At 48.5% G+C, this 24,053-nt stretch overlaps 1 protein-coding gene across 1 annotated transcript in view; it reads left to right on the forward strand.

The window, feature by feature from the left end:
- The first annotated feature begins 12,323 nt into the window (after positions 1-12,323).
- The window catches only part of ABTB2 (ankyrin repeat and BTB domain containing 2), a 167,220-nt gene continuing 155,490 nt past the window's right edge, over positions 12,324-24,053 (forward strand). The window contains exon 1 of the mRNA XM_004436847.3: positions 12,324-13,563. Within this exon, the coding sequence (XP_004436904.1) occupies positions 12,681-13,563 (883 nt within the window). The 5' untranslated portion in view covers positions 12,324-12,680. The remainder of the gene's footprint in view (positions 13,564-24,053) is intronic.

Genomic DNA, 24,053 nt, shown 5'->3' on the forward strand with positions numbered 1-24,053 from the left:
TTCATATAAGTGTTTTTAAAATTATATAATATTCCTAAAATTCTGATCTGTCCTGGTTATCAGTCATAATTCTAGTTATTATCTTAAAATGTTATATGTCACAGAAATAGCCAAGTTTCTTTGTCAATTGCCATTTTTAAGTCTTTTGTAATTTACACACAGTTTTGTTTTACTCTGCTTTTGCAAATATGTTTCTTATTCAGAGAGATTCACGGAAAGGACTCTAACACTTACTCTAGAATACAGGTTTCTGATAAACTTTCAGGTCATAAAACTGAACTGGGTAAGAAATTATGGAACTCTAAGGGAGAAACTGATGACTTCATGACACTGCTAACAGAAGAGCAAGATCAAGAGTTGATTGTGTGGGACTGAATGAACTGATGAGGATGATTATAATTGTTATGACTTTTTGTTTAAACTATTGCTAATTTTCTTAATGTTTTGTTTTTTCAGATTTAAGGAAAACTTTTTCTCTTTTCTCTTAAGCTAATTATGACTTATAGTTATGACTTATAGCAATTTGGTAAATTGTACCTTTGTAAGCAGAATTGAAACATTTCTCTTTTTTTCCCTACCTGATCCCTCCAGAATTTAAAAACTCTTAGTGATTGAGTACTCTTATTTTCATGGCTATATAGTTATTTGCATAAGTTCAATAAGAATCTGTTCTCTTTATAAGAGGACACAATTGGAAATGTTGGTTATCTTGCCAAGGATTTTACTGAAATGTCGTATTTGAGACAGACATGCAGACTTAGATATAACCAAATAGCTTTAAGGGACAAATATGAACTTTATGAAACAAACAAAGCCCTTAGAAATATTTTCCTGATACCTTACTTACAGGATTCCCAGCAACCTTACCTGGTGAGTAAAGAAGGTCACTTCCTGGCAGATGCAAAAAACTTCAGGATATTTTGGGGACCTTGAGAAGAGAGGAATTCTCCCAAATCTAAGGTATTACATGCAGAGTCTGATGACAACTCCTTGGTTTGGCTTTCCTGGCCTCAAGAAGCCTTTAAAGTTCAATCTGAGATTCCTTATGAAAAGTTCCAGCATGGCAGATTTAAAAGAGACTATATGATCCCTTGCTGTTCTTGTCGTACTTGTGTAAATAATTGGGCCAAGTTTATTGAAACTAGACTTATCTTGCAAACCAGTTACTCTTAATTTGGCTATCTTTGGTAAAAATGAGGGTGATTTTAGAGAGAAAAATTATGTTTCAGTAGAAACCGTAATACACATTTGTGGATATTAGATTCTAGTTCTGTTAATTATTTTTGAGGTTTTTGTTTTCTACCTATAAACTGGACTGGATCCTGAATTATTCTAGTTTCCTCAAATATCTGGCTACAAATCTCCAAACTAACATTTTCAATTTTTTCCATCCTTTTCATTTGGAATCCTTGAGAACTGAAACCACCCTTTTCCTGAAGCCCTGAAAACTTGAGAGAGGGCACCATGAGAGCCCGTGTTTGGACAATCTTCATGCCTGTTACTGTGTTCACCACTCAAAAGGATAACCTGAACACCCGATGACATCATCAGAGATATTAAGTGCAAAAGATTCTTCAGCCCTGACATCTAGAAATCTCCTTGACTGGCTGTTCCCTGAGCTCAGAAACTGGTTTATAATTTGCTCTAACAATTAACCTTGTTTTTCTTTTGTTTTCATAGAAATGCTTCTTATTAAATATCTGATTGCCTGCTTACACAATATAGGCCTAAATTTGGGAGCCCACCTGCATCATTGCCTTCTGAAATGAATTTAACTGGACTGACCTATTATCAGGACTAAGAGACTGACTAGTGTTCCGTGAGATGGAACAATCTACCAACTCAGCTTCTGGTCTGCAAAACTTCTTGAAGTTTCAAAGGCAGGACCATGGGAGATCAGAGTTTGCCACCTCAAAATATGTCTCTCTGGCATGATTATTTGGGGAAACAAAAGACTCAGGGAGAAACTTTGAGCTTCCTCCTAACTGCCTAAAAGAATTTAAGATAGAAGGCCTGTCCCAGGAAGGAGCTCTCACCATAGATGACTCCAGGTGTGGTAGACAGGAAGGCACCAGCAAGCCCATCTTCATCATCGAGTTCTCTCTCGGGTCTCATTGTCTGTAGATGGCACAGCAAACATTTACCAAACATCTGCTTTTCCGTCTCCATGTGAATTGCCTTCCACCCCTTTGAAGTCCCAAACCACCACCCTCAACATCCTCCTTGGCCTTTAGCTGAAAATCATATTTAAGGTGGTGGCTTCCACCATTTTGGCAAGTTACTCAGTTTTCCTGTGTTTCTCCCATGTATACATATTATTAAACTTTGTTTGATTTTCTCCTGTTATTCTATCTCATGTCAATTTAATTCTTAGACCATCCAGAAGGACCTTGAGGGTAGAGGAATTGTCTTCCTCCCCTACAACTGCAATGGATTTTCTTGTTGCTAAATATCTGTGCTCATTCTTATTTCCTTACCACAAATTCCAAGAAATAAAATCATGAACGTGTGAAATGCTTCACCTGTTGATTTTGCGGTCTAGGGTTTTAGTCCTCGCTTCTGTAGATTAGACTTGATCAAAGAGGCATGTACTGTGGGCCAGAGTTCAATGGCTTTTACCCCTGTGGCAGGCTGGAGGGTACCACCTTGATGCAAAACACAGAATGATGACTAGTTCTGAAATGTAGTGTCTTCTTGAAGCCTGATTGGCACACTGCCTGGGATAACTTGCAGACTACCTCCCCACTTGTTGTTGTTGTTTTTTCAGGTATCGATGTTTGTATCTCAAACTATCTAAGAGCACCCTCGGCAAGGTTCTGCTCAGGTCACATTTAGCTGTGGCTTGCCAAAACCATGGGTATATTTCCTGCTACAAACTTGTATGTGATCTCGGTCGACTCCAAGCTTACTGTCAGCGTGTTAACTCTGCTCAAATAAAGAGCAGCTTTCTCTCTGGGACTTATATTCTTATTCAAAGAAAATGATGAAGCAGGGTAGGGGGACGGGAGAGCTCCTCAATGAGAAACAAGGAGCCAGGGCCTCTGTGGCAGGTGCTCTGGGGGCATAATGGTACAACGATTCCAACACGGCTTGCCTAGCTCTTCTGGTTTCCAGGGCACCTGGGCCATCACTAGTGATCAAATATTAGAAACAACCCAGGAGTCAGATTACAGAGAACTAAAAGACATGGCCCTCAAGATTATACTCTAAGAGTTTCACTAGGTCCTCTTAGGTCACCAGTTTCCAGATGGTCTAAATCTGAGCAAGGGCCAATTTTATTCCTCTCTTCCACACTTTGAAAGGCAAATGAATTCCAACTATTTAACATTCTGAAAAAGGCAAAACTATGGAGACAGTAAAAAGATCAGTGGTTGCCAGGGGTTGAGGGGAGGAAGGGATGAATAGGTGGTGCACAAAGGATTTTTAGGGGAGTGAAACTATCCTGTGTGATACTACAATAGTGGATACATGTCATTATATGTTTGTCTATACATTTAGAATATACAACACCAAGAGTGAACCTTAATGTAAACCATGGACTCTGGGTGATAATGATGTGTCAATGTATGTTCATCAATTATAACAAATGTACCACTGTGGTGAGGGGTGTTGATAATGCGGGAGGCCATGTATGTATGGGGGGAGGGGGTATATGGGAAATCTCTGTACCTTCCTCTCAATTTTGCTGTGAGCCAAAAACAGCAAAGACAGAGTTGCTTAATCAGCATTATTACCACAATTGCTCCTGAAGAATTTCAAAAGCAGGTTGTAACTTCAGATTCCTGGATGAGTCAAATGACATTTATTTTTGTCATTAAAATGCCAGAATGGAAGCCAAGATAGCCACAATCTGAGTCATTGCTTTATATAATTGTCATATTAACAATAAGCAAGAATAAAGAATATTGATTCTATTTCTTTTGCTCCCTGGAAAATACAGCTTTCATAGTGAGGTTATAAGGTGATGGGAAGACCTACTTCATTGAGTTATTTTTCCATTGTAGACTAAGTGTGTGGGGTTACATTTCCCCCATTGCTGACCTGAATGATGCATCTTATGGCAATCCTGGTTTCTTTCCCGCTAAATCTACCTGATCTTGAATCTTCTTTGTTTTGAAGAGAGAGCATTCTAAATTGTAGTATTACGTGAGAATTTACAAATGCTTTGCCAAACAATCTTAACAGGCAAAATGTGTGTAGGCTACAAGGCGATAGAGCTTTCTGTTTTTGAGTAATGAGTGCTGCATAATTCAGTGTAAGTCAACTTCATTTAATGCAACCAATATTTCTTGACTGCTATTCCAAGTTTAAACCATGCTAGACTCTGGAGGAAAAAGAGTGTGAAGCAAGAGAGGTAAATTAGGGTTCCTGTCTTCAAGAAAGAGGCAACGTAGCTGGAAAGAAGACATACATCCAGGAAACAATTCAGTCACATTATTGGGCATACGTGATAAATGTCATTCATTTGTCCATTCAACAAAAATATTGAGGGCTTCCATGGGCCTGTGCTAGGTAGGAACTGGGGATACACAGTTAAATGAAATAAAATCCCTGCCTTCGAGGTGCCTCCAGTAAAATGGAAAAAATCAGAGAAGTAAACAACAGTTACACTGCACTGTGATGAGGGCTGATTACAGCAGAGGTGGGATCCAGGGGTGGGTGTGGGGTCTGGGAGGTTATGGAAAGCTTCATGGAGGAGGTGACTCCAGAAGGCCCCGTTGAAAGGAACCAGGGGTCCTTGGAGAGATGGCTGATCCAGGTCTGAGTCAGGGAAAGTACGAGGTGAGCCTGGGGGTGAGGGCATAAAGTTTGTTCTTTAGATATCTCTAACAAAGTACTTTTTTTTTTTTGGTGAGGAAGATTAGCCCTGAACTAACATCTGTGCCAATCTTCCTCTATTTTGTATATGGGATGCTGCCACAGCATGGCTTGACAAGCAGTGTGTAGGTCCACGCCCAGGATCCGAACTCACGAACCCCAGGCGGCCAAAGCGAAGCCTGCAAACCCAACCACTATGCCACCTGGTTGGCCCCTCCAAATATGTTGTTTTAAGAACAGTCATGTGTGAAACAGACAAGAGCACTAAGTGGAAGAAAGTTACCAGTTAAAATGGGCCAGACTACTAGGGAAAGTTTCATGGAGAAGCCGAGAGGAGGAACTCTGCTGTACCTTGGAAGGGATGTAGGATTGGAGAAGGCAGCGTGTCAACTGGTATAACATTTTGGGGGCAAATTTGGTGATATATCTTTTTTAAAAATTTAAGAGCACAGCTTGTGACCCATAATCCCACCTCTAGGAGTCTATCATATAGAATAATTGAGTGAGAAGAAAAAGATTCATGTACAAGAAAGTTTATCACAGCATTGTTTGTACAGCAAGGAAGAAAGAAAGAAAGAAAGAGAAGGAGGAAGAGAGGGAGTGAGGGAGAGAGTGGGGAAGGAATGGAGGAAGAAAGAAAACAAGCTTCCGGATAAACGGCTAGCTGAAGAACTGACGGAACAACGTACAGTGGAATACTATTCAGTCATTAAGAAGCCTGCAGTAAAACCTACTACTAATTTGGAAAGATGTCCATGATATCTTTTCACATGGTATCTTGCAGAACATATATGTATAGCATAAACCCATCTCTGTAAAAAGAAAAAAGTTGTGTGTGTGTGTGTGTGTGTGTGTGTGTAGAAAGAGATGTGTCTCTGTTAAGCTTAAGGGAAAATTCTGGAAGACCCAACTATTAAGGGGCATCAGCCTAAAAGGAATAAACAGAGGAATTTTACTTCCTACTTTGTAGACTTTGTTAAGTGGTAGGTTTATGTTTGTCACTTATTTTCATTTTATTTTTCCAAATACAACTTTTAAACATAGAAAAACAAGTAAATACTAAAAATAGAGTTTCTATCCTAGATTCCTAATCTAAACTTTAAAATTATCTCTTTTCTAACTTTGTTTGGGGATGGTGATGATTTGAAAAATAGAAACCAAAAACTACACACAGGAAAAATAATTATTAGAGAGTTACTTCCTTCAATATCCTATAGAGAGCCTCTTGATAAAAGTTTGGGCTATATTGGCTTCAATTCAGAAATTAAGAAAACTCACTAACAGGAATTGTTCATACTGATTACATGGTGATTTTCACGTATTAGGGGAAACGCATACCTAGTCAAGTGTACCCTCAACCCCATAATCTGAAGCAGAGCCCACATTTGCAAGTGTCTTCTTGGTATGGAGGACTGTATTTGTGACCCTGAGACATATTTCTTAGTGAGAAACTAGCAGGACTCAAATTAAAGATGGTCCCATTAGGACTGCTTCAAACCACTGAGTGAGATAGCCCAGCAGACAAAGACTTAGATGGACACGACACAAAGATACGATGTCCGAGATTTGCTTCAAAAATCCTGGAGATGGGAAGGAGGTGACAGTGTGAACTAGGTTGGCCATAAACTGATCATTATTCAAGCTGGGTAATGAGTACATGGGGGTTCATGATAAAATTCTATTTTTCTATATGTTTGGAATTTTCAGTAATAAAGATTTTTAAAAGTCTATAACTAAGATCACAACTTGAAGTCAGCAAATCCTGATTACTAATCTTGGGTCTTAATCAGGTGTCTGAACCTGGTTTGCTAACCAAATTGAGTGGAGAAAACTCTGTGCACCAGTGTTCATCTGTAATAAAGGGTCACCCCTAATGCCCACTAACCTCTTCAATTCCAAGTTGATTTCTTACTTTGATTTGGAGTGCTTTTAAAAAGAACTAAAATAGTGTTCAATTTTTAACCCTTGGTGCTAAATTAATACCTATTCCCACCACATCTGGAGCCTTAATTGTCTTCAAATTAATTCAGCATTAAAAAGGCTAAAGAGACCACCGTCTCAACTCTGAAGATCATTTCCTCCAGTCCCATCTGCAATTCAGCCCTCCCTGTGCTGAGGGCTGTCTACAATCACTCCTAATATTGAGCATCCTTGCTTAAGGGTAGAAGAGACATCTTCAAATTTTGGAAAGAATTCATCAGTAGGAATAGCTATTTGGTCCCAGATCTATCCACTTGGGGGATTTGAAACTTTTTTAAAAATCCAGCTCACTGAGTAAAGAATTAGACTTTTTAGGCGGGAGTTTTTAGCAAAATGAACGAGACCGCCACCTGCTGGGGACACCTGAACTTCCTGGACTTTCATAGTGAAGAGCTAGTTTCCTGGACCCCGCGCATTTGAATCACTTGAAACCCTCTAGGTAAAAATGAAGACTCATTGGCTGTAGGCTGATCTAATTATAACCTCTGCAGGCGGGGCTCGAGAATTAGCATTTATTTATTTTTTCCCCCAAACCCCCAGTAGATAGTTGTATGTCATAGTTGCATAGCCTTCCAGCTGCTGTATGTGGGACGCGGCCTCAGCATGGCCGGAGAAGCGGTGCGTCAGTGCGCGCCTGGGATCTGAACCCCGGCCGCCAGCAGCGGAGCGCGCGCACCTAACCGCTAAGCCACGGGGCTGGCCAATGAGAATTAGCATTTATAAACAAGTCCTCACGCACGTTGAGGTATAAGGGACAAATGCCTTAGTCTCCAAGTTTGCCTGATAAGAATCATCTGGAAATGCTTGTTTAAAATACTTTTACCTGGATCACATTCCAGGCTTACTGCATCAGGATCGCCAAGAAACGGGGCTGGGACTTTAAATTTGTAATAAGAATGCCAGATGAGTCTTGAAAGGTGAGCATTTGGTAAGGATTGCAGAATTGAGTGTCACATTTAACTCGATATTCTCTGCACCAGCATATGGACGAGCACAATCGCAGCAACTGATGCCTGGTGTAGAGAGCATCCAGAGCTGGGGATTCGGCAATAGCCCCTGGGTTTTCTGTCCTGCAGTTTTAACTCAGCTCCGTAGTTTTCAGTTCCAGCCCATCCCTTGAAATTCTCCCCCTTAACCCCCAGGCTCTTGATGGCTTCCTGTCTAACACCAGCTGACAAACCTGTGAGCCAGCTGCTGAACAGGCAGACGCCCCCGGGAGAGCCCCTCCCCTGTTGTTTGCTCTGTGAACCTTTTCCCTGTGCCTGCCCCCACCCGCTCCACCTCTCCCTGTGCACCAATGCCCTGGGTTTAGATCCACCTTTGGAATCACATTTGTGTCCCACAGAATCACCAGACTCCGGCCTTGTGCGGGGGCACACGGTGAACCTTGACCTGTTCCGGGATTTATCTGGGTGTCTTCCAAGGGTCCTGCCCCCACACCACTGCCAGAGCAGATACACAAAAGATGGCCTTTTCTGCTTCAAGTTAAATTACAAGTCCCAACAACTTTACAGTAACCCTGTGCGGGTGGGCAGAGTTCTCTGCCCAGTTAAGCCTGGGATATACTAGGTTCAAAGAAATATAAACAGGGCCTTAAATAAAATCTCGTGCATCATGAATACACTAGAGGGAGAAACAGACCGTAAAATTTCCCTGACTTACCCACTGGACTCTTTTTTTCACAGACCACCTCATCAGACTGAGTCGTCTGCAGAACCTTCTGCAGACTGACTCTTCTGCTCTGGGGAAGTGTATTTTTCCCCTTGGTCATCTTGAAGTTCTTTGTTTCAAACCATCTGTGTGTCTCCGTAGTTGTGAGGCCCAGGAAACACTACATGTGTCAGGAACGCGCTAACGGAACGGAAGGGTTACTTCACAGCTTCCCACCACTGGTTCCTTTTTCCACAACTGAGTGTTCTGCTTGATTTTCAGCCCCAAAGCTGTCCTGCTAACCATGGCACACTCATCTACCTACAGCACCTTTTCCAGCTCTCCTTGCATTTTGCAGAGTATTTCCTTCCTTGGGTTAGTATCATTCCTGCTCTGAATCCATCAATCTGGGCAGCGAGTCCAAGAACTGGCGACAGCCCTTGGTCAGGAACCACTGACCTGCTCTGCACAGCGTGTTTGCAGAATAGTTTGTCTTATATGGCTGTCTCTACACGTTGGCCAAGTGTTTTGTTATGGCTGGGCTGGGACCTTGTCTAATGCACCTCGATGGTATCTAGCACAGTTCTAGACCCAGGAGGTGTTCAATAAGTGTTGCTGAGAGAATGTACCAAAAATGACCCACAAACCAAATTACAACTTGGCCACTCTTTCAAGTCAAGGCCGTCACCTACCTTTCTCATAAGAGAGGTCTGTCTGTACTTAAATAGTGGAGATTATTAACCCTTTCACTTTCAAGATAAATTCTAGGGCATTTTGTCCCCTAATTTCCAAATCATTTGTAAGAAACTGTATAACCAAATATGAGATCTTGCCCAAGGTAAAGTTTCTAGATTTTTTTTTTATGCCAAGGAAGACTGGCCCTGAGCTAACACCTGTGCCCATCTTCCTCTATTCTGCATATGGGACGCCGCCCCAGCATGGCCCAATGAGCAGTGTGTAAGTCTGCAGCCAGGACCGGAACCCGAGGACCCCAGGCCGCAGAAGCGGAGTGTGTGAACTTAACCACTACGCCACCGGCCCGGCCCAAGTTTCTAGATTTTATTACAAGCTCCTCTCTTATACAATTTTTGCATGGGTAATTCCAGATCTGTTTTTTAATTGCTCCTTCTACTGGGAATTCTCCCAATATTTGCTGTGGTTTCATCATGTTCTTTTTAACTTGGCCAGCTACATGTCAGTTGTTTTTCTTCAAAGATTATGTTTGGGCCAGGCCTGAGTTGGGATGACGCTTTCTCTTCTAATATAATTTGAATTCCCAAGATCAAACACATTACTACCCGATTGCCTTAATTAAACACACACATGTATATATAAGAAACTATGTCCTTTCTTTCCTGGACTCAAAGTTCTGTACTTCATTCCAGTTGCCAACTTCCCAAAAGATTCACTGAAATCAATCAGTTGGTGCATTTCTCAGATGGCTCAATGTATCTTGTCCTCTATCTCCACCTCTCTTCCCCCTTTTCTTTCTCCCCCACTACACAAAACACAAACACAGCAACACTGTGGGTTTACTGCATACTCCCGTCCTTAAGTGGACTATACAAGACTCTGGGATGTGTGAAAGGCAAGAGATCTACAGTCTTCATCGTCTTTCGTAACTTACTACCCCTTTACCGGAGACTTCCATAAAGATTTTTCTTCCTTTTTTTAATGGAGAAAATTAAAAAACACTTATTGCAGTATGTGTCTCTAAAAGATAAGAACATTTGATAAACATAACCACGCTACTGTTACCACATCAAAAAAGTAACAATGATTTCGTAATAGCACATATCCAGGAAGTGTTCCCGATTTCCAATTGTTTCATAAAGTCAAATGTTAATTGATCTTTTTAAAAAATCAAATTCCAAATCAATTCCACATGCTGTGATTGGTTGATATGTCTTTAAGTCTCTTTTAGTGTATAGGTTTCCTTTCCACCTTTCTTTCCTTGTAATTTATTAATGAAACTCAGTTGTTTGCCAGTATCATTTTGAATTTTGCCGAACAAACCTCGCCGTGCGGTTCAACATCCACAGGATTCTGAAATTTGTCTGCAGGCGTTTGATTACCTTGACGCTCTAAGTCATCAAGTACCTTGAATATATTAAGATAAATCCCATCTGCTCTTTTCCCCTAAGAAATGCTCCAGATAGTTTCCCAGATAACCTTTCCATTCAGTAAGTTCCCTGTGGTAAATTTCTAGGTAAGCAATTTTCGTTACTTTTTAAGGGCGCCGACAACAAAAAGGGAAAAAAAATTCGGGGGAATTTATTTCCTCTAAACATCCACCAGAGGGCGACATTTTCCTTGATATTCTATTTCCCCTAGTAAGTTCTAAGTTGCATCAAATTTGTTTTCGCATTGTTGACAAGTTGCGCCTAATTACCTACTTCCACTTCTTATCTCACTTCTGTAAGATGTAGTCGCATCTTGCGTCCTCTGTTAATTTGGTCTTTCGGACTTGCGTCTTTCACATTACTTCCATCCTTGACTCCGTTCTCAGTGTCACCATGAGGAGGCGATATTGTACAAATAAAGACAGGCAGAAAGGCAAAACTAAGCCAATCTGCCAAAGAGGAGTTTCACAGAAAAAGCGCCAACAATTGAAGAAGGAAAGAGACAAACCAGACTTTTCTAGTGCGTATCCAACTCACGACCCAAGGTCAGAACTGTGTAAGATACAGCACAAAGGAGGCATTCAGGAGCGCGGGAGGCTGCCTCGGGGAAACGCGTGCACAATGTCCTCCTTGACGTTGCGGCTCCGCTGGAGGGGCACACGCACGTGTGTGAATAGCTGCAGGACCGCAGCGGACGGAGCGGACTGGGCGTGGGTCTGCTGGAACCAGCAGCGCTCAGACCGGCGGCCTCCGGACACACGCCCGGAGACGGGTTTACAGCGGCGCTGCCCTGAGGTCAGCACGCATTCCACCCCGGAGGAAACAGCGGCTCGAGGGGCAGCGGCTCGTCCATCGGCCCGCCGTTCGGAGGCGGTGCGTTCAGCCAGGTGTTCTGAGCGCAGGCCAGCGCCAGGCACACTTCCCAGCCTCGCATTCTTCTGTAATGACCCTGCACGCGCGCGCGCGCGCACTCGGACAAAAAGGGGCCACCTGACAGCACGCGGTGTCCTGGAGACGTAGATGTACAGGAAGTCACGGACTCCTGAGAATCCCATCAGTTGGGACCCTCTCCCAGAGCAACACTCAGAAAACTGCGTGTGTAATTTCCAGGGGCAGTGGGGATCGCAGGCCTCCCGGAGCCCGTCCATTTATCAGATTCCGGGTTCAGAAGAAATTGTTCTGATTGGAGCCTAGACAGCACCGTAAAGAAAACCAGACTTGGATTTGAGCAGAGAAGCAAGCAGGGGCGTCCCTCCGCCCCCCAAACACACTGGAGTTTCCTCTCGGAGAACCGAAGGGGCTCGACGGAAAGTCCGGGAGAGAGGTGGGCCGCCCGGCTCGGGCCCCCACCCTGGCCACCCCCTCGGCAGAGGGCTGGAAAGGGAGCTGCGGACGCCCAAAGCCTGCACGGCGGGAAGGGGCAGGCACAGTGGCTCTTCCTTTCATGAAGCCAGCTCCCGAGCCTAACGTCCCGACCCCCGCTCTCCCGGCCTCGGCTCCACCGCCCAGCGCGCCCCTCCTCCGCCGGCGCCCGGCCGCCGCGCCCGACCCGGCCTCCAGCCCCGCCTCCGCCGCGCGGGGCTGCACCCGCGGCGGAGTCGAATCTGCATAGTGACCGCCCCCTGGGAGGTCATTGGTGCAGCCCCTGCCCGTCGCGGCCGGGGATTGGTGGGCCGCCCGGGCTATTTGCATGCCGGCGGCGGGGTAGCCAGCTGTGCGGGCGGCGCGCCGCACAGAAGTTTGCCGAGCGCCGTCTGGCCGCGGGTCTGGCCTCGCGCTGCGCCCGGGCCGCCGCCGCCCTGCTCTCTCGGGATTCCTCCTCCGCGGAGGACGGACGCTCTGCTGGCGGCGGAGGTGCAGGAAGGGCCGTGCCGAGGTGGAGCGGCGGGGGCCGTGCCCGTGCCAGCTTCGCGCCGGGGCCCGGGGCGCGGGGGGCTCCGGCCGCCGCGAGGTTCGCCCACCTTCCAGCGGCCGCGGGGCGGGAGATGCGGCGCCGAGGGGGAGGAGGGCGCCCCGGAGAGCCTGGCGCTTGTTTCTGCCCCGCTGCGGAAGGGAGCATGGAGCTGTGAGCGCCCTTCGCTCGGCGAGGCCGCCCCGGGCAGGCTCCCCATGGCCGGGACGTACAGCTGCACTCTGAAGACGCTGGAGGACTTGACCTTGGACTCCGGCTATGGGGCCGGGGACTCGTGCCGCTCGCTCAGCCTCTCGTCCTCCAAGTCCAACTCGCAGGCGCTCAACTCTTCGGCGCAGCAGCACCGCGGGGCGGCCTGGTGGTGCTACTCCGGCTCCATGAACAGCCGCCACAACAGCTGGGACACGGTGAACACGGTGCTGCCCGAGGACCCCGAGGTGGCCGACCTCTTCTCGCGCTGCCCGCGCCTGCCCGAGCTGGAGGAGTTCCCCTGGACCGAGGGCGACGTGGCCCGGGTGCTGCGCAAGGGCGCTGGCGGCCGGCGGCTGCCCCTGTTCTCGGCGGAGGCGGTGAGGCGCCTGGCCGGGCTGCTCCGCAGAGCGCTGATCCGCGTGGCCCGCGAGGCGCAGCGCCTGAGCGTCCTGCACGCCAAGTGCACCCGCTTCGAGGTGCAGAGCGCCGTGCGCCTGGTGCACAGCTGGGCGCTGGCCGAGAGCTGCTCGCTGGCCGCTGTCAAGGCGCTGTCTCTGTACAGCATGAGCGCTGGCGACGGGCTGCGCCGGGGCAAGTCGGCGCGCTGCGGCCTCACCTTCTCGGTGGGCCGCTTCTTCCGCTGGATGGTGGACACCCGCATCTCCGTGCGCATCCACGAGTACGCGGCCATCTCGCTGACGGCCTGCATGGAAAACCTCGTGGAGGAGATCCGGGCCAGGGTGCTGGCCAGCCAGAGCCCCGACGGCGGAGGGGCCGGAGGCGGGGAGGTGTCCCCCGAGGCCCTGGAGATGGTCGTCAACAATGATGCCGAGCTCTGGGGCGTCCTGCAGCCCTATGAGCATCTCATCTGCGGCAAGAACGCCAATGGTAAGCGCGCGGGCCCCGACCCAAGGAAGGGGTGGGAGAGAAATCCCGCCCTGGCCTACCTAGAGGGTGAATTTCCTAGGATGAAGCCGGTGGGTGCCAGGACCTGGGAGAAAGCGTTTGGTGTGTTGGTAGAGGAGTTCATTAAATGGCTCGTGCCCTAGATTGTCCTTCTGGCGACTGACTTGGGAGGATAAAGTTGTGGTTGATCTTCTCCCTCCTGTTCTGCGTGGCATTGACACTATCGGGGGTCTCTTCGCTCATTGAGCTTCTTGACCAAGCCATTCCTGAACCTCTCTTGAAGTGAAAGCTTATTACCCTGCCGTTCTTTGCCTTGCTTCACTGGGTCTATAGTTGGCGTCTTTCCCGGACGGCAGAGAAGATTGACCGTGGTTCTGCCCTGGTTCTCTCCAGCCCAGTAGCTGGAAGGTCCAAACTCGAAGACCTGATCCTTGGATAAGGCGGATGAGAGGAAGGGAGCAGGAAGCCCGGGACCTGGTGCTCACAGCCTTGGCTTTGCTAGGTTGAAGGATGTCCTTCAGGCCCTCTCCTGGGAGGCGGAGAGGTGGTGTTGGGTTCTTAATTCTGTGTGCCCAGGGTGGTGGAACCTGGTGACTCATGAATCCCCTTCCCAGAAAGGGAACTACATACTGGCTCCCAGGAGCTGACCTTACAAACCGTCACCAACCAAGTGAGCAGTTGATTCAAACCCTGTGTTGTATTAAATGCACAACCCTATGGGCTTTCCTGAAAGAGATGATGCCCCGGTAAACGACGTTGTGGGGCAGAGCTGTGGGGATGAACACCGGCGTGGCGGCACAGAGGGGAAAGGAGCCCTGCGGCAGCTGCGTTTCTGTAAAGGATGACATGGCTTCAGTGCAAAGGGGGCAAGGGAAGCGCTTGGCCTTCTCCCTGAAAGGTTAGGGTGTGACACGTGCGACAGCAGACCGCCTCCCAGACTCTGGTGTGAGGAGCCAGCAAGCCGTAACTCATTTAGAATGGTACCAGTCTGATCGGAAGGCCATTTTGGGGGCAGCTGTCAGTGGCAAAGTCAGTGGAAGAGACCAGATGGGTATTGGGAAGCCATGAGGGGAGTCAAATTTAAATGTGGTTTAACATGATCATAATAGGTAAAATTAAAATTAGCACTTAACAACGTGTCAGTCACTGTTTCTAGCACTCTAGGTGTCAACTTGAGTAATCCTAGCAACCCTATTAGGTAGGTGCCTATAGTATTATCCCCATTATACAGATGGGGAAACCAAGGTACCCAGCAGTTAAGTAATTTGCCCAAGATTACACAGATATTAAGTAACAAAGCTGGAAGTTGAACCCAGGCAGGCTCCAGAGTTCAAGCTTTTGGCCACCAGAGGAGAGGAAACAGCTTTGTGTTTATTAGTCCAATTTCCAAGGAGAGCAGTTGCCATCTTAGGCCTCATTTCAAAGACAGTCTGTATGTACCAGCACGGCTGCCTTGGACTTTCATTGGTTTTATTGTTAATTCTTGCACTGCTAAAGGAGATGCCTGGAATGGAAGAATGTTTGCCTTTTAATTTTTCTCCTCTTAGGTCAGAGTTGAGGTCAGTCCAGAAGCTAAGTTGGTGATGTCACAGCTGATAATTGTACTTTGCGCTCCAGGTTTGTGGCCTCAACACCGGGAATACAGCTCCGGGAGAGGAAGTGGAGGGCAGGGGGATTTCCATCCTTGTCATAGCCCGGGGAAGAGTTCTAACTTTTGGCTGAGGGGAGGCCCAGACTGAATGCAAAGAGGGAAGATTCCTAGGAGAAAAGACTGAGGCCCAGACCTTATAAACTAAACTAGAATAAAAGTGGAACAGCAGGTTCCAAACAAAACAGAAGCATGCCCTTCATGCAGAGCTGGGGCCGGACGGGTTGAGGAACTTCAGTTTTTCCAACTGCAAATTGAGGCTAATGAGGGTAGCTGCCTCTCCAGGGTCCCCTGAAAATGCAGAGTGGCCATAAATTCCTAGAATACAGGTGTCTTCCACTAAAGGACTTATCACAAAGGGCTGTTTCTTATCTAGGGCCATCACTCCTTGGGATGTTCTTTAAAGGGTGGCTTTATGACCCCATGATTTGACCTCTTCCCTATGGCCCTCCCCTGCCCCAGACAGTCCTTCTTACGCCGTGGTAGTCAGGACAGCAGGACTCCCATCATGTGACAGCAGAGGTCCTGGGAAGTCCAGAGCAAGCGTCTCCCTCTGTGCATTCCCTGGGCTCTAGGAAACTCGCTTGCAGGAGAGGTGACCGTTCGCTTCCACTTAGTAACATGGATGCTCATTTTTTATACGTGAAGACCTGGGGGTGGGCTCAGTAAACAATGCGGAGGAGGCTGATTTATTAAGTCTCTTGAGACAAAGTGAAATGAATGTTTAGTAGTGGAGCAATGAATTACTTATGCCTGAAAGCTGACTTCCAAGGGAAGCATAAACTACTTAGGAAAGAAATGGAGAGATACAAACCCTTGTACTAAAGTAAGCCAGGGCCAGCGAGGGTGCCGTGTACACAGCTGAAGATGAAGTGGGAAGTGGCCACACAGAGGAGGGAGAGTGCTGGTTCCTATTCTTGTCCTGCTGGTCTTCCTTTTAAATTGTATATCCATTGTTGTTATGTCTGCTCCTTATACAGCATGAGCACATGCATGTGACTCAGCTGTATAGGGCTCTTAAACTTTTAACGTCTTCCAACCAGAAATTTAAGGGCCTTAATCCATCTATTCCTGTCCATTACTCAGAGTGCTGGGCAAATATGGTTTTGCTCAGCCCAAGATAAACGATAAAAGTTCTGTAGTGTTTATAAAACATGATCTCAGCTTCGCAGGGCAGCAGGAGTCATATAGCACTTGCTCAATCGGTATTGATGTCCCCGTTCCCAGGGCAGTGTCATTAAGAGATGGTATCTCCGTGGCTTCCTTATGGGAGGTAAAGAAACCACTTTAATAGAGTAGTATTTATAAACACGGAGCTGGCAGAAGATAGAACCTCTCCCATCCCCCCGCCCCCTTGCTCTCTCTCGAATGCCTGTATGAGAGTTTGATGCTGAGCGTCACTTCTGGGTTTCTTCTTGGCCATTTTTCTTACTAAACTTTCATGAGTGTCAATGGCATTTGAGAAGATCCTCTTCAGTTCTGAGACTCTGGGTTAAATGATAGGATTTTGGTGAGAATATTCTTACTCCAAAGCAGTAACCACATGCATGGGAGTGGCTCTATCATAGTGGTAAACAGCGCAGACTTGGGAATCACAGTGAGGGTTTGAAGCTCCTCTCTGCCATTTATATGAGTGACCTTAACCGTTCTAAGCCTCAATCTTGTCATAAGATGGGGTATAGAAATGTAAAATGGGGGATAGAAAGGACCTAACTCACAAGGTTGGCATGAGGATTAGGTGAGATCATAGACTTAAAGATCTTAGCACATATAAATGCTCAATAACTAGAGGCACCTCATTCCACAAGTGTCTATTGAGCACGGCCCCCATGGCCACCGTTAGAAAGTACTGTGGATTAGGTGGTGAAGGAGGAGGGGCCCCTTCTCATGAAGCTTACAGACTAGTGGAGGAGACAAGAAAGCAAACAAATAGGGATCTACTCTTAGAAATAAGTGTTAATTTAAAAAAAAAAAACAAGACCAGGTAATGGGATAGAGTGAGTGGGGCTAATTTAAATGACAGTCAAGGAAGGCCCTTCTGAAGTTTCCTTAGTAATAGGTAATGTATCAATACTGCTGCTCTGTAAGGACCTCTAGGCAAAAAATAGTGACTGAGGGCTTTTCTGAATTATTCGGTTATTCATCAGCTGAGGCAAGTCCGAAAAAACTCATTTGCAGCCAGGAAATAAAAGGGATGCTTCTCCAGCAGGATGAAAATTTCTCCTTGTTGGAGGATCCTGTGGATTCACACAGCAAGGGGGTTGTAGGATAGTTTCCGCTGAGATATCAGCCACAGGAGCTAGGGTTAATTGAGCTGTTGCTGTTTAATCAGTTTCCACACCTGGGTAGCCTGAGGGAGGCGGGCAGCTTAGCTTCCCTTCTCTTTGACTGTTGACTGTTTTATTGAGGCCAGGGGAGCTGGTAAAGCTGAAACAAAGCAAGCTTTGGAAACGAAAACTTATTTTTTTTCCTTGAATGCCTGAGAAAGGCAGCCCCAGCCCGAAGTGGTTAGAGGAACAAGGTGGAGTTGTTCTGCTTCCTCCAGAGTGCTTTACCCGACTCCCCCGCTGCTGCCTGGCCTTGATGTGTCCGCGGCACCCAGAGCATATGCTTGGGTCATGTCCTGCTGTCTGTCTCGCCCGTTACACGGAGCTCGCAGGCGTTCGTCTCCCCTGTGTCTCGCCCATGTCTGGTGCTCCATGAATGTCGTGCAAATGATTGATCCCATCATACAAAATGTTTAATTCCAGAAACTTGATTTGCGGTCCCTTGGCACCGTAGAAGAACCTTCCTCCACTTCTACCGTGGTGGAGAATTTCAAGTTGTTCTTGATGAATAGAGGCAGTGTTTTGGGGGTACCAAAACCATAGGGACATCATTCAACCTTTTTATACCCTGATTTCTAGCAGGGTTCCCAAGGCCAGCTGTGATGAGTCAGTGTACATGGAGGGATTTCAGGTGGGGGATTCCTTCAGTGGGCGCCACCCAGAGTGGGGGTTTCACAGTGAAGTCTCACAGGCAGCAGATAACCCCACAGGCCTGAGTCAGAAGACAGGCAGGCGGTTCCCTGAGAACAGCAGTACCAAGCCCCAGAGGGCAGTCTCTGCTGATGACTAGTGCTCAGAAAAGGTTGCACCTGTGTCCCACCCCACCTGCCTCCAATATGAGGCTAGAACCAAGGCAGTCAAGGCTGAGACATTCCCGGGATGCATAAACACCACCTAAGGTTCTGAAACAAGCCAGAGACACTTGCCACGAATCCTCAGGTCGGTCTTTATCCCACGTCATCGTCAGTATCTGTCCTTGCCACATAGGGCAGTGGGTGGGTGTGTTGGCCTCTGTTTCCACACCTCTGCAGCTGAAATAATAGGCCTGACCTTTGTCCAGCACCTTAAACTTCCTTCATCTCTGATCTCACCGGGTCCACATAAAAATCCATTGAGTGGGATGCCCTTTCAAAGAAGGGTCTTCGAGCCCAGAATTCACAGCTCAGTAATGGCCAGGCCAGGACCACACCCCATGTTGCTCAAGCCCCGAAGAATCACAGAAAGAAAGATGGTGAGGAGCAGGTCAGGACTGACCCTCTTCCAAGGGCCGCGAGGGTCACAGTCAGCAACAAGATCTGCTTATTACACATGGTGTTTGTTAATGGCCTGGTGCATCTGTCACTTCAGATCTGTTAGGCCAGTGAATCTTCACAGCCACGGTGAAGACCAGCGTCGAGGCCCGGGCGTGGACCCCCCTCCAAAGGCTGCTGTGTTACTGTTTAAATGCCGCTTGCTGGCGGCTTCACCCTGAGGTGCCATCGATTTTGAGGAGCTGTGGTTGCTGCTCCTGAGGGGCAGGGAGCTCTGCTGCCCAGGAAGGGCCTCACAGGTGTCAGCACTGGCTGACCAGTGAGCTCAGCTGGATGGAAAGCTGCAGACCCCACCATGAGACTCTCCTAAGGGGGGTGAGTCAGCTCAGGAAGGTGGATGCACAAGGAGGAAAAGCACCCAGAGGGGGCCTGTGTTCAGGCCACGGGTCTCGGGGCGCTCACTGCTCTTGCTCTGGAGTTGGCAGAAAAGTCTCTATTGTGAAGGGCTTGGATCTCCTCAGAGCCCACCGGGGTGTTGGGCCGCCGGTCAAAGCTCAGTGCTAAGAGCGCAGACGAGAAGGAACCGGCGTAGCCAGTGCTGAAACGCTCCGGCCCTGAAGTCTGAGTTGGGTCCCAAATGGCTCTGCCTCTTTCAGGGCCTCAGGCAGGTCGCTTCAAGTCTCGATTCTCTGCTGTCAAGTGAGGGGCGGGCTCTTCTGTGCGGGGCGGTCGTGCCCGGTGCGTACGCAGTGCTTCCGAGGTGTTAGAGCTGCTGCCAGCTGTCATTCCTGACGTCCCCACTTGTGAGCTGTGTGACCCTCCGCAGGCTAAGTTCTGTGCCTCAGTTTCGTCCTCTATAGGAGATTTCTCCACCTTGTCACATTTGACATTTTGGGCTGGGTGGTTTTTGTTGTGGGGCTGTCCTGTGCACCATAGGATGCTTCATGACATCCCCCGTCCTCCCTCCGCTGCCAGTTGTGACAATCAAAAACGTCCCCAGACATTGCCAGATGTCCCCTGGGGGCAAAATCGCCCTGGTCGAGAACCACTGCTCTGTGACAGGTCTGGAAAGAGTCCCTTTCACTGGATGCTTGTGAGGGTTGGGTAGAAGCCACTGAGGGACGTCATGCCTAACACACAGAATGTTCATTCCAGTTATCGCAGTACTTGTGCAGACTTGTGCAGGATGCACCGGTTGTGTTCACTGTGGCCAAAGTGGGCATCTTTAATGCAGGGAGGCTCATGGCCCCAATCCCAGGGTGACGAGTATTAGTCACAAGGCTTTCCTTGGTGACTAACAGGTAGGAGGAAGTTCCAGAATCGGGTTGTGTTATGGCTCACTTGCCCCCAGGATGGAGCACTGGTAGGGGGTGGTGAGATCAGACCGCTCCCGCCGATTCACACCCGCCCCTGCCAAGATGACTGCGACAGTGCAGTCAAAGCTCCAGGCCCTGGGGAGCAATTCTGCTGTGGATAGGGGACCCTGCCTGTTGCCGCTGCCAAGTCCTGAGCCACGGGACAGCAGGTGTTTCGTGTTTTGCTGGCCTGTCATGTAAACATACTTTGTGGTCGTCTCACTTGTTTTAAAAAAGGCCTGAATGGTTTTGCAGCTCTGGCGGTGTGTTTGGAGCTGTGTGCCGAATTGGGAGAAGCTTCAGAAGCACAGCCCAAGTCAGCCTGAGAAATGCCACGCGGCCTTGTTCATCAACCGCTTACCGAGCGCCAGCTATACACAAGGCAATGGAGACAGATCGGAAGAGGAAAGAATTGTTCTTGCCTGTGAAGGAGCTTAGAACCTGGGTGGGGAAGCAAAGCGCGTAGATGGATCCTTACAAGGAAGTTTGGGGTCGCTGCGTTCAGATGACAGGGATGGCACTGAGACCTCTGCTCCTTGTGTGCCGCTGCCTATCGCTTTCCATGAGCTGTTTCCTGTACTCCTCCCCAGCCCTCTGGAAGGTGGATATAATGTCCATCCCAGGGACAGGGACCTTGAAGCTTTTGGTGACTGGGGAGCTCAAAGTCCTGGCTGGGTGGGAGGGAGGGAATCAGGGCTGCTTTGTGGAGGATGTGGCACGTGAGCCAGTGGGATTGGGGCGGGCAGAGCCGTGACAGGACAGGGGAGGTGGTGCAGAGAGCACGCAGGCTTCCAGACAGAGCGAACGGTGTGAGCAAAGACCTGGAGGCCAGAGTGTGTGAGCTGGAAAACAGCAAGAAACCCTGTGTTGCTGGAAGTTTCCAATGCAGAGCGAGGAGCTGGAGATGACGTAGCAAGAGGGAAAACTTTCCCACATCTTCTATCCAGATGTTAAGAAGCCTGCCAGAGTGCAGGAAGAGAGTTTTCCAAAACTCATTTTTATAATTCAGAAATCAAGTGTGTCTGCTCCCCAGCGCATCTTAACCACAGCCCCAGACCTCCCATTACCCCTCTGGTTGATTGAAAGCTTGACCTCAAAAGTACCCCCGTCTGCTGTCCTAGCAGGACAAGTAATGAAAGAAGACTTGAGTGGAGCAAACTTGGGCATGAGGAACATGGCCTTGATCAACCTTGCTTCTCCTGTTCTGTCTGGCTTCTGACTCGGCACCTCTTCCAGGGCCCTGAACACGGCATTTCAGGCCAGTATGGAACGAAGATCGGGGCTGGCAAACTCGTGAAATGAGGCCATTGGACTGACTCTTGCCAACACAGGATTCTCAAGCATGGAGGTAGAAATGGACACAGGATGAGAAGAAAGGGTCCCAGAACTTTCTTTGGTTATGAGTCTGACTTGGTATGTTCAATTCCAGTTTAGAGTTTATCGTTTTGGAAAATAACAGCTCAGTGCTCAGAGGTTTAGTCACTTTCTAATTCTTGGTGAAGGTGTTTCCAGAGCATTGATGATAAAGATTTCAGTCATGTTAACTGTTTGGTATTGCAGAGCACCTTACAGCTGAGTGCTATCTGGACTGGACTCCCTACAGTCCCGCTGAATTCTGCTGACAATAATAAAATGTGATAGATCATCAATGGCTTAGCCAATAACTCAAGTGTTTGTACGTTTCCTGACCCCAGCATTATGAAGGAGTTTTCTTGTCACTTGAAAAAGAGAAATCTCATGAACGTTTTGCAAAAATACATATGAAGTCATTTGTGGTTAATGATTTGGGGCCTGTTGATTGCTTTCTAAAGGTGAGCTGGGGCGGGGGGTGGGCGGTGGAGTCAGGCCCATGATGGAAAAATGAAACAGGAAAGCTGAACTTGGAGGTACCGGAAACACAAGGTTAGGGCGGGAGAGATGAGACTGGCCCCACAAAGGGTGAAACAGGCCTTCCAGTGGGTGGAAATCATCCCTAAAATTGAGGCCACGCTTTTGTTGAAAATTTTAAAACTTTTCTTTAGTCTGTACCTTTTCAAATATGAAAATCAGTATTTGCTGTGAGGAGAGCAGATAATAAACACAAGCTGAAGCTCATGCACCAAGCAAGTGTATGTGCACAGGCGCCTTGGACCATCCAGCTCAGAGAGCAAAGGACTTGGATCCAGAAACTTCTGGGTTGGAGCTTGGCCCCTCTGTGACCTGGAGTGAGTCACTCCCTATTCTTGGCTCTCTGTTGCGTTATCTGTGGTGTGAAGAGGTTGGACTAGATTCTCCAAGGGCCCTTCTGTCTCGGGTAATGTTTCTAGACCCATATGGACACTGAAGTCATTTTCCTAAGGTTGAGCCCCGTGGTCAGCATCCTTGGGAAGGAACCAGCCAGGATGGAGCTGGCCGCACTCTGAAGACCTGGCTGGGTGGTAGGACTCTACACCGTCCCTTTCGTGTTGGAGTGAACTGTGATTACTGTCCTGAGTTTTTCTTCCCCCCTCCCTCAGAAGGAGGAGTTCTGTCTACTCTTGGCCGACCCATGGCTTCAGCCCTCGACAGCTGTGTCCAGGCGCTGGCAGGCCCGCACGTGGTGAGATGGAGGTGACTTCACACAGCTGGTGTCTGAAGCCCGCCTCCCCAGACTCGGGTATTTATAGTAGGGGAGCAGCTAGAAAAAAATGAACCATGCTACACCCTTCTTTCCTCTGTTGGGGAGAGACAGGCGTTGTAGGAATTTAGAAGGCAGGGCTGTATAATCCGGCAGGATATTTTTGAATGCTGTTTGTTGCAGTTGGCAGAGCCTGTTTTTCAAAGAGCAGGGGAGTGAGAGGGAGTGAGGGCGACAAGCGGCCGGGAAGCCCGAGAGCGAGCGCGGAGCTCGGCTCTCTGAGGCGCGTGGGTTCTGAACCCCAGCTCACATCACAGTCACGAGGGTCGAGCAGGGCTTGGGACGGTCACCCTGAGAGGCAGGGCGAATGGGGGGCTTGTCGTCCCTCTTCCCACCGGCCCATCCACCCTCCGAATCCCCAAGTTGAAAATGGATAAAATGTTCTGGAGACGGCAGAACATACGGCCAAAAGAGAATTGCTTCTGTGAAAGCCAGGGGCCTGGTGCTGCCGCTTGAGCTCATCTCAGCAGCGGGTACGTCGGCGTGTCCGTGGGGCGCTGTTTGGAGGGAAGGGCCTGCAGCTGTTCTTCTGGATTGGTCCTCCCAGGATGAGCCGGCAGGCCAGACCTGTGCTGGACCCAACTCAGTAGCAGATGAGAGGGTTGCTGGGGCAGAGCTGCCTCTGGAAAGGTGTCAGGTGACCCCCACCTGTGCAGTGGCAGCTTGTGAAGTGTCCTAGGAGAGGCCGGCGTGTTTTCTGCCGTGTTGGTCTTTGAGGAGACAGATGGTGGTTACAGGGTTAGGAACAGGGGAGAGGCTGAGGGTTTAGTTTGGGGTTGGTCTGCTGTGCACCAGGCACTGTTCCAGGGCTTGGTGGTAGACAGATGCATGGGAGGGACCTGAGGGAGGGGAGGGTGCAGGCCGATGGAGAAGGAGGGAGAGGAAGGCATGCTGGTGGAGGCATCACGGTGAGGCCAGCCAGGCTGGAGAAGCCAGCTTCAGGCAGGCAGAGGGAACAGCAGGTGCCTGGTGGGTTCAAGGAGCTGGGTGTGGCTGGGGTGGGGCAGGTGTGGGGGAGCAGGGAGCATTGTAGGAGATGGAAGGCCCCTGCAGGCCATTGTGTGGAGCCTTGGCTTTTAATTCTCAACCTGCTGGGAGCCCTTGGAGGGACTAAGCCCAGAAATGACATGGTCTGATTTGCATTTTAACAAGATCACCCTCGCTGCTGTGTTGGAAATGGGCTGTAGCGTCAGGTGTGGAAGCAGCGTGACCACTGAGACTTGTGCAGTAATCCAG

This window comes from Ceratotherium simum, chromosome 34 (assembly GCF_057802395.1).
Source record: "Ceratotherium simum simum isolate JZ-2026a chromosome 34, ASM5780239v1, whole genome shotgun sequence".
NCBI classification, from domain to species: Eukaryota; Metazoa; Chordata; class Mammalia; order Perissodactyla; family Rhinocerotidae; genus Ceratotherium; species Ceratotherium simum.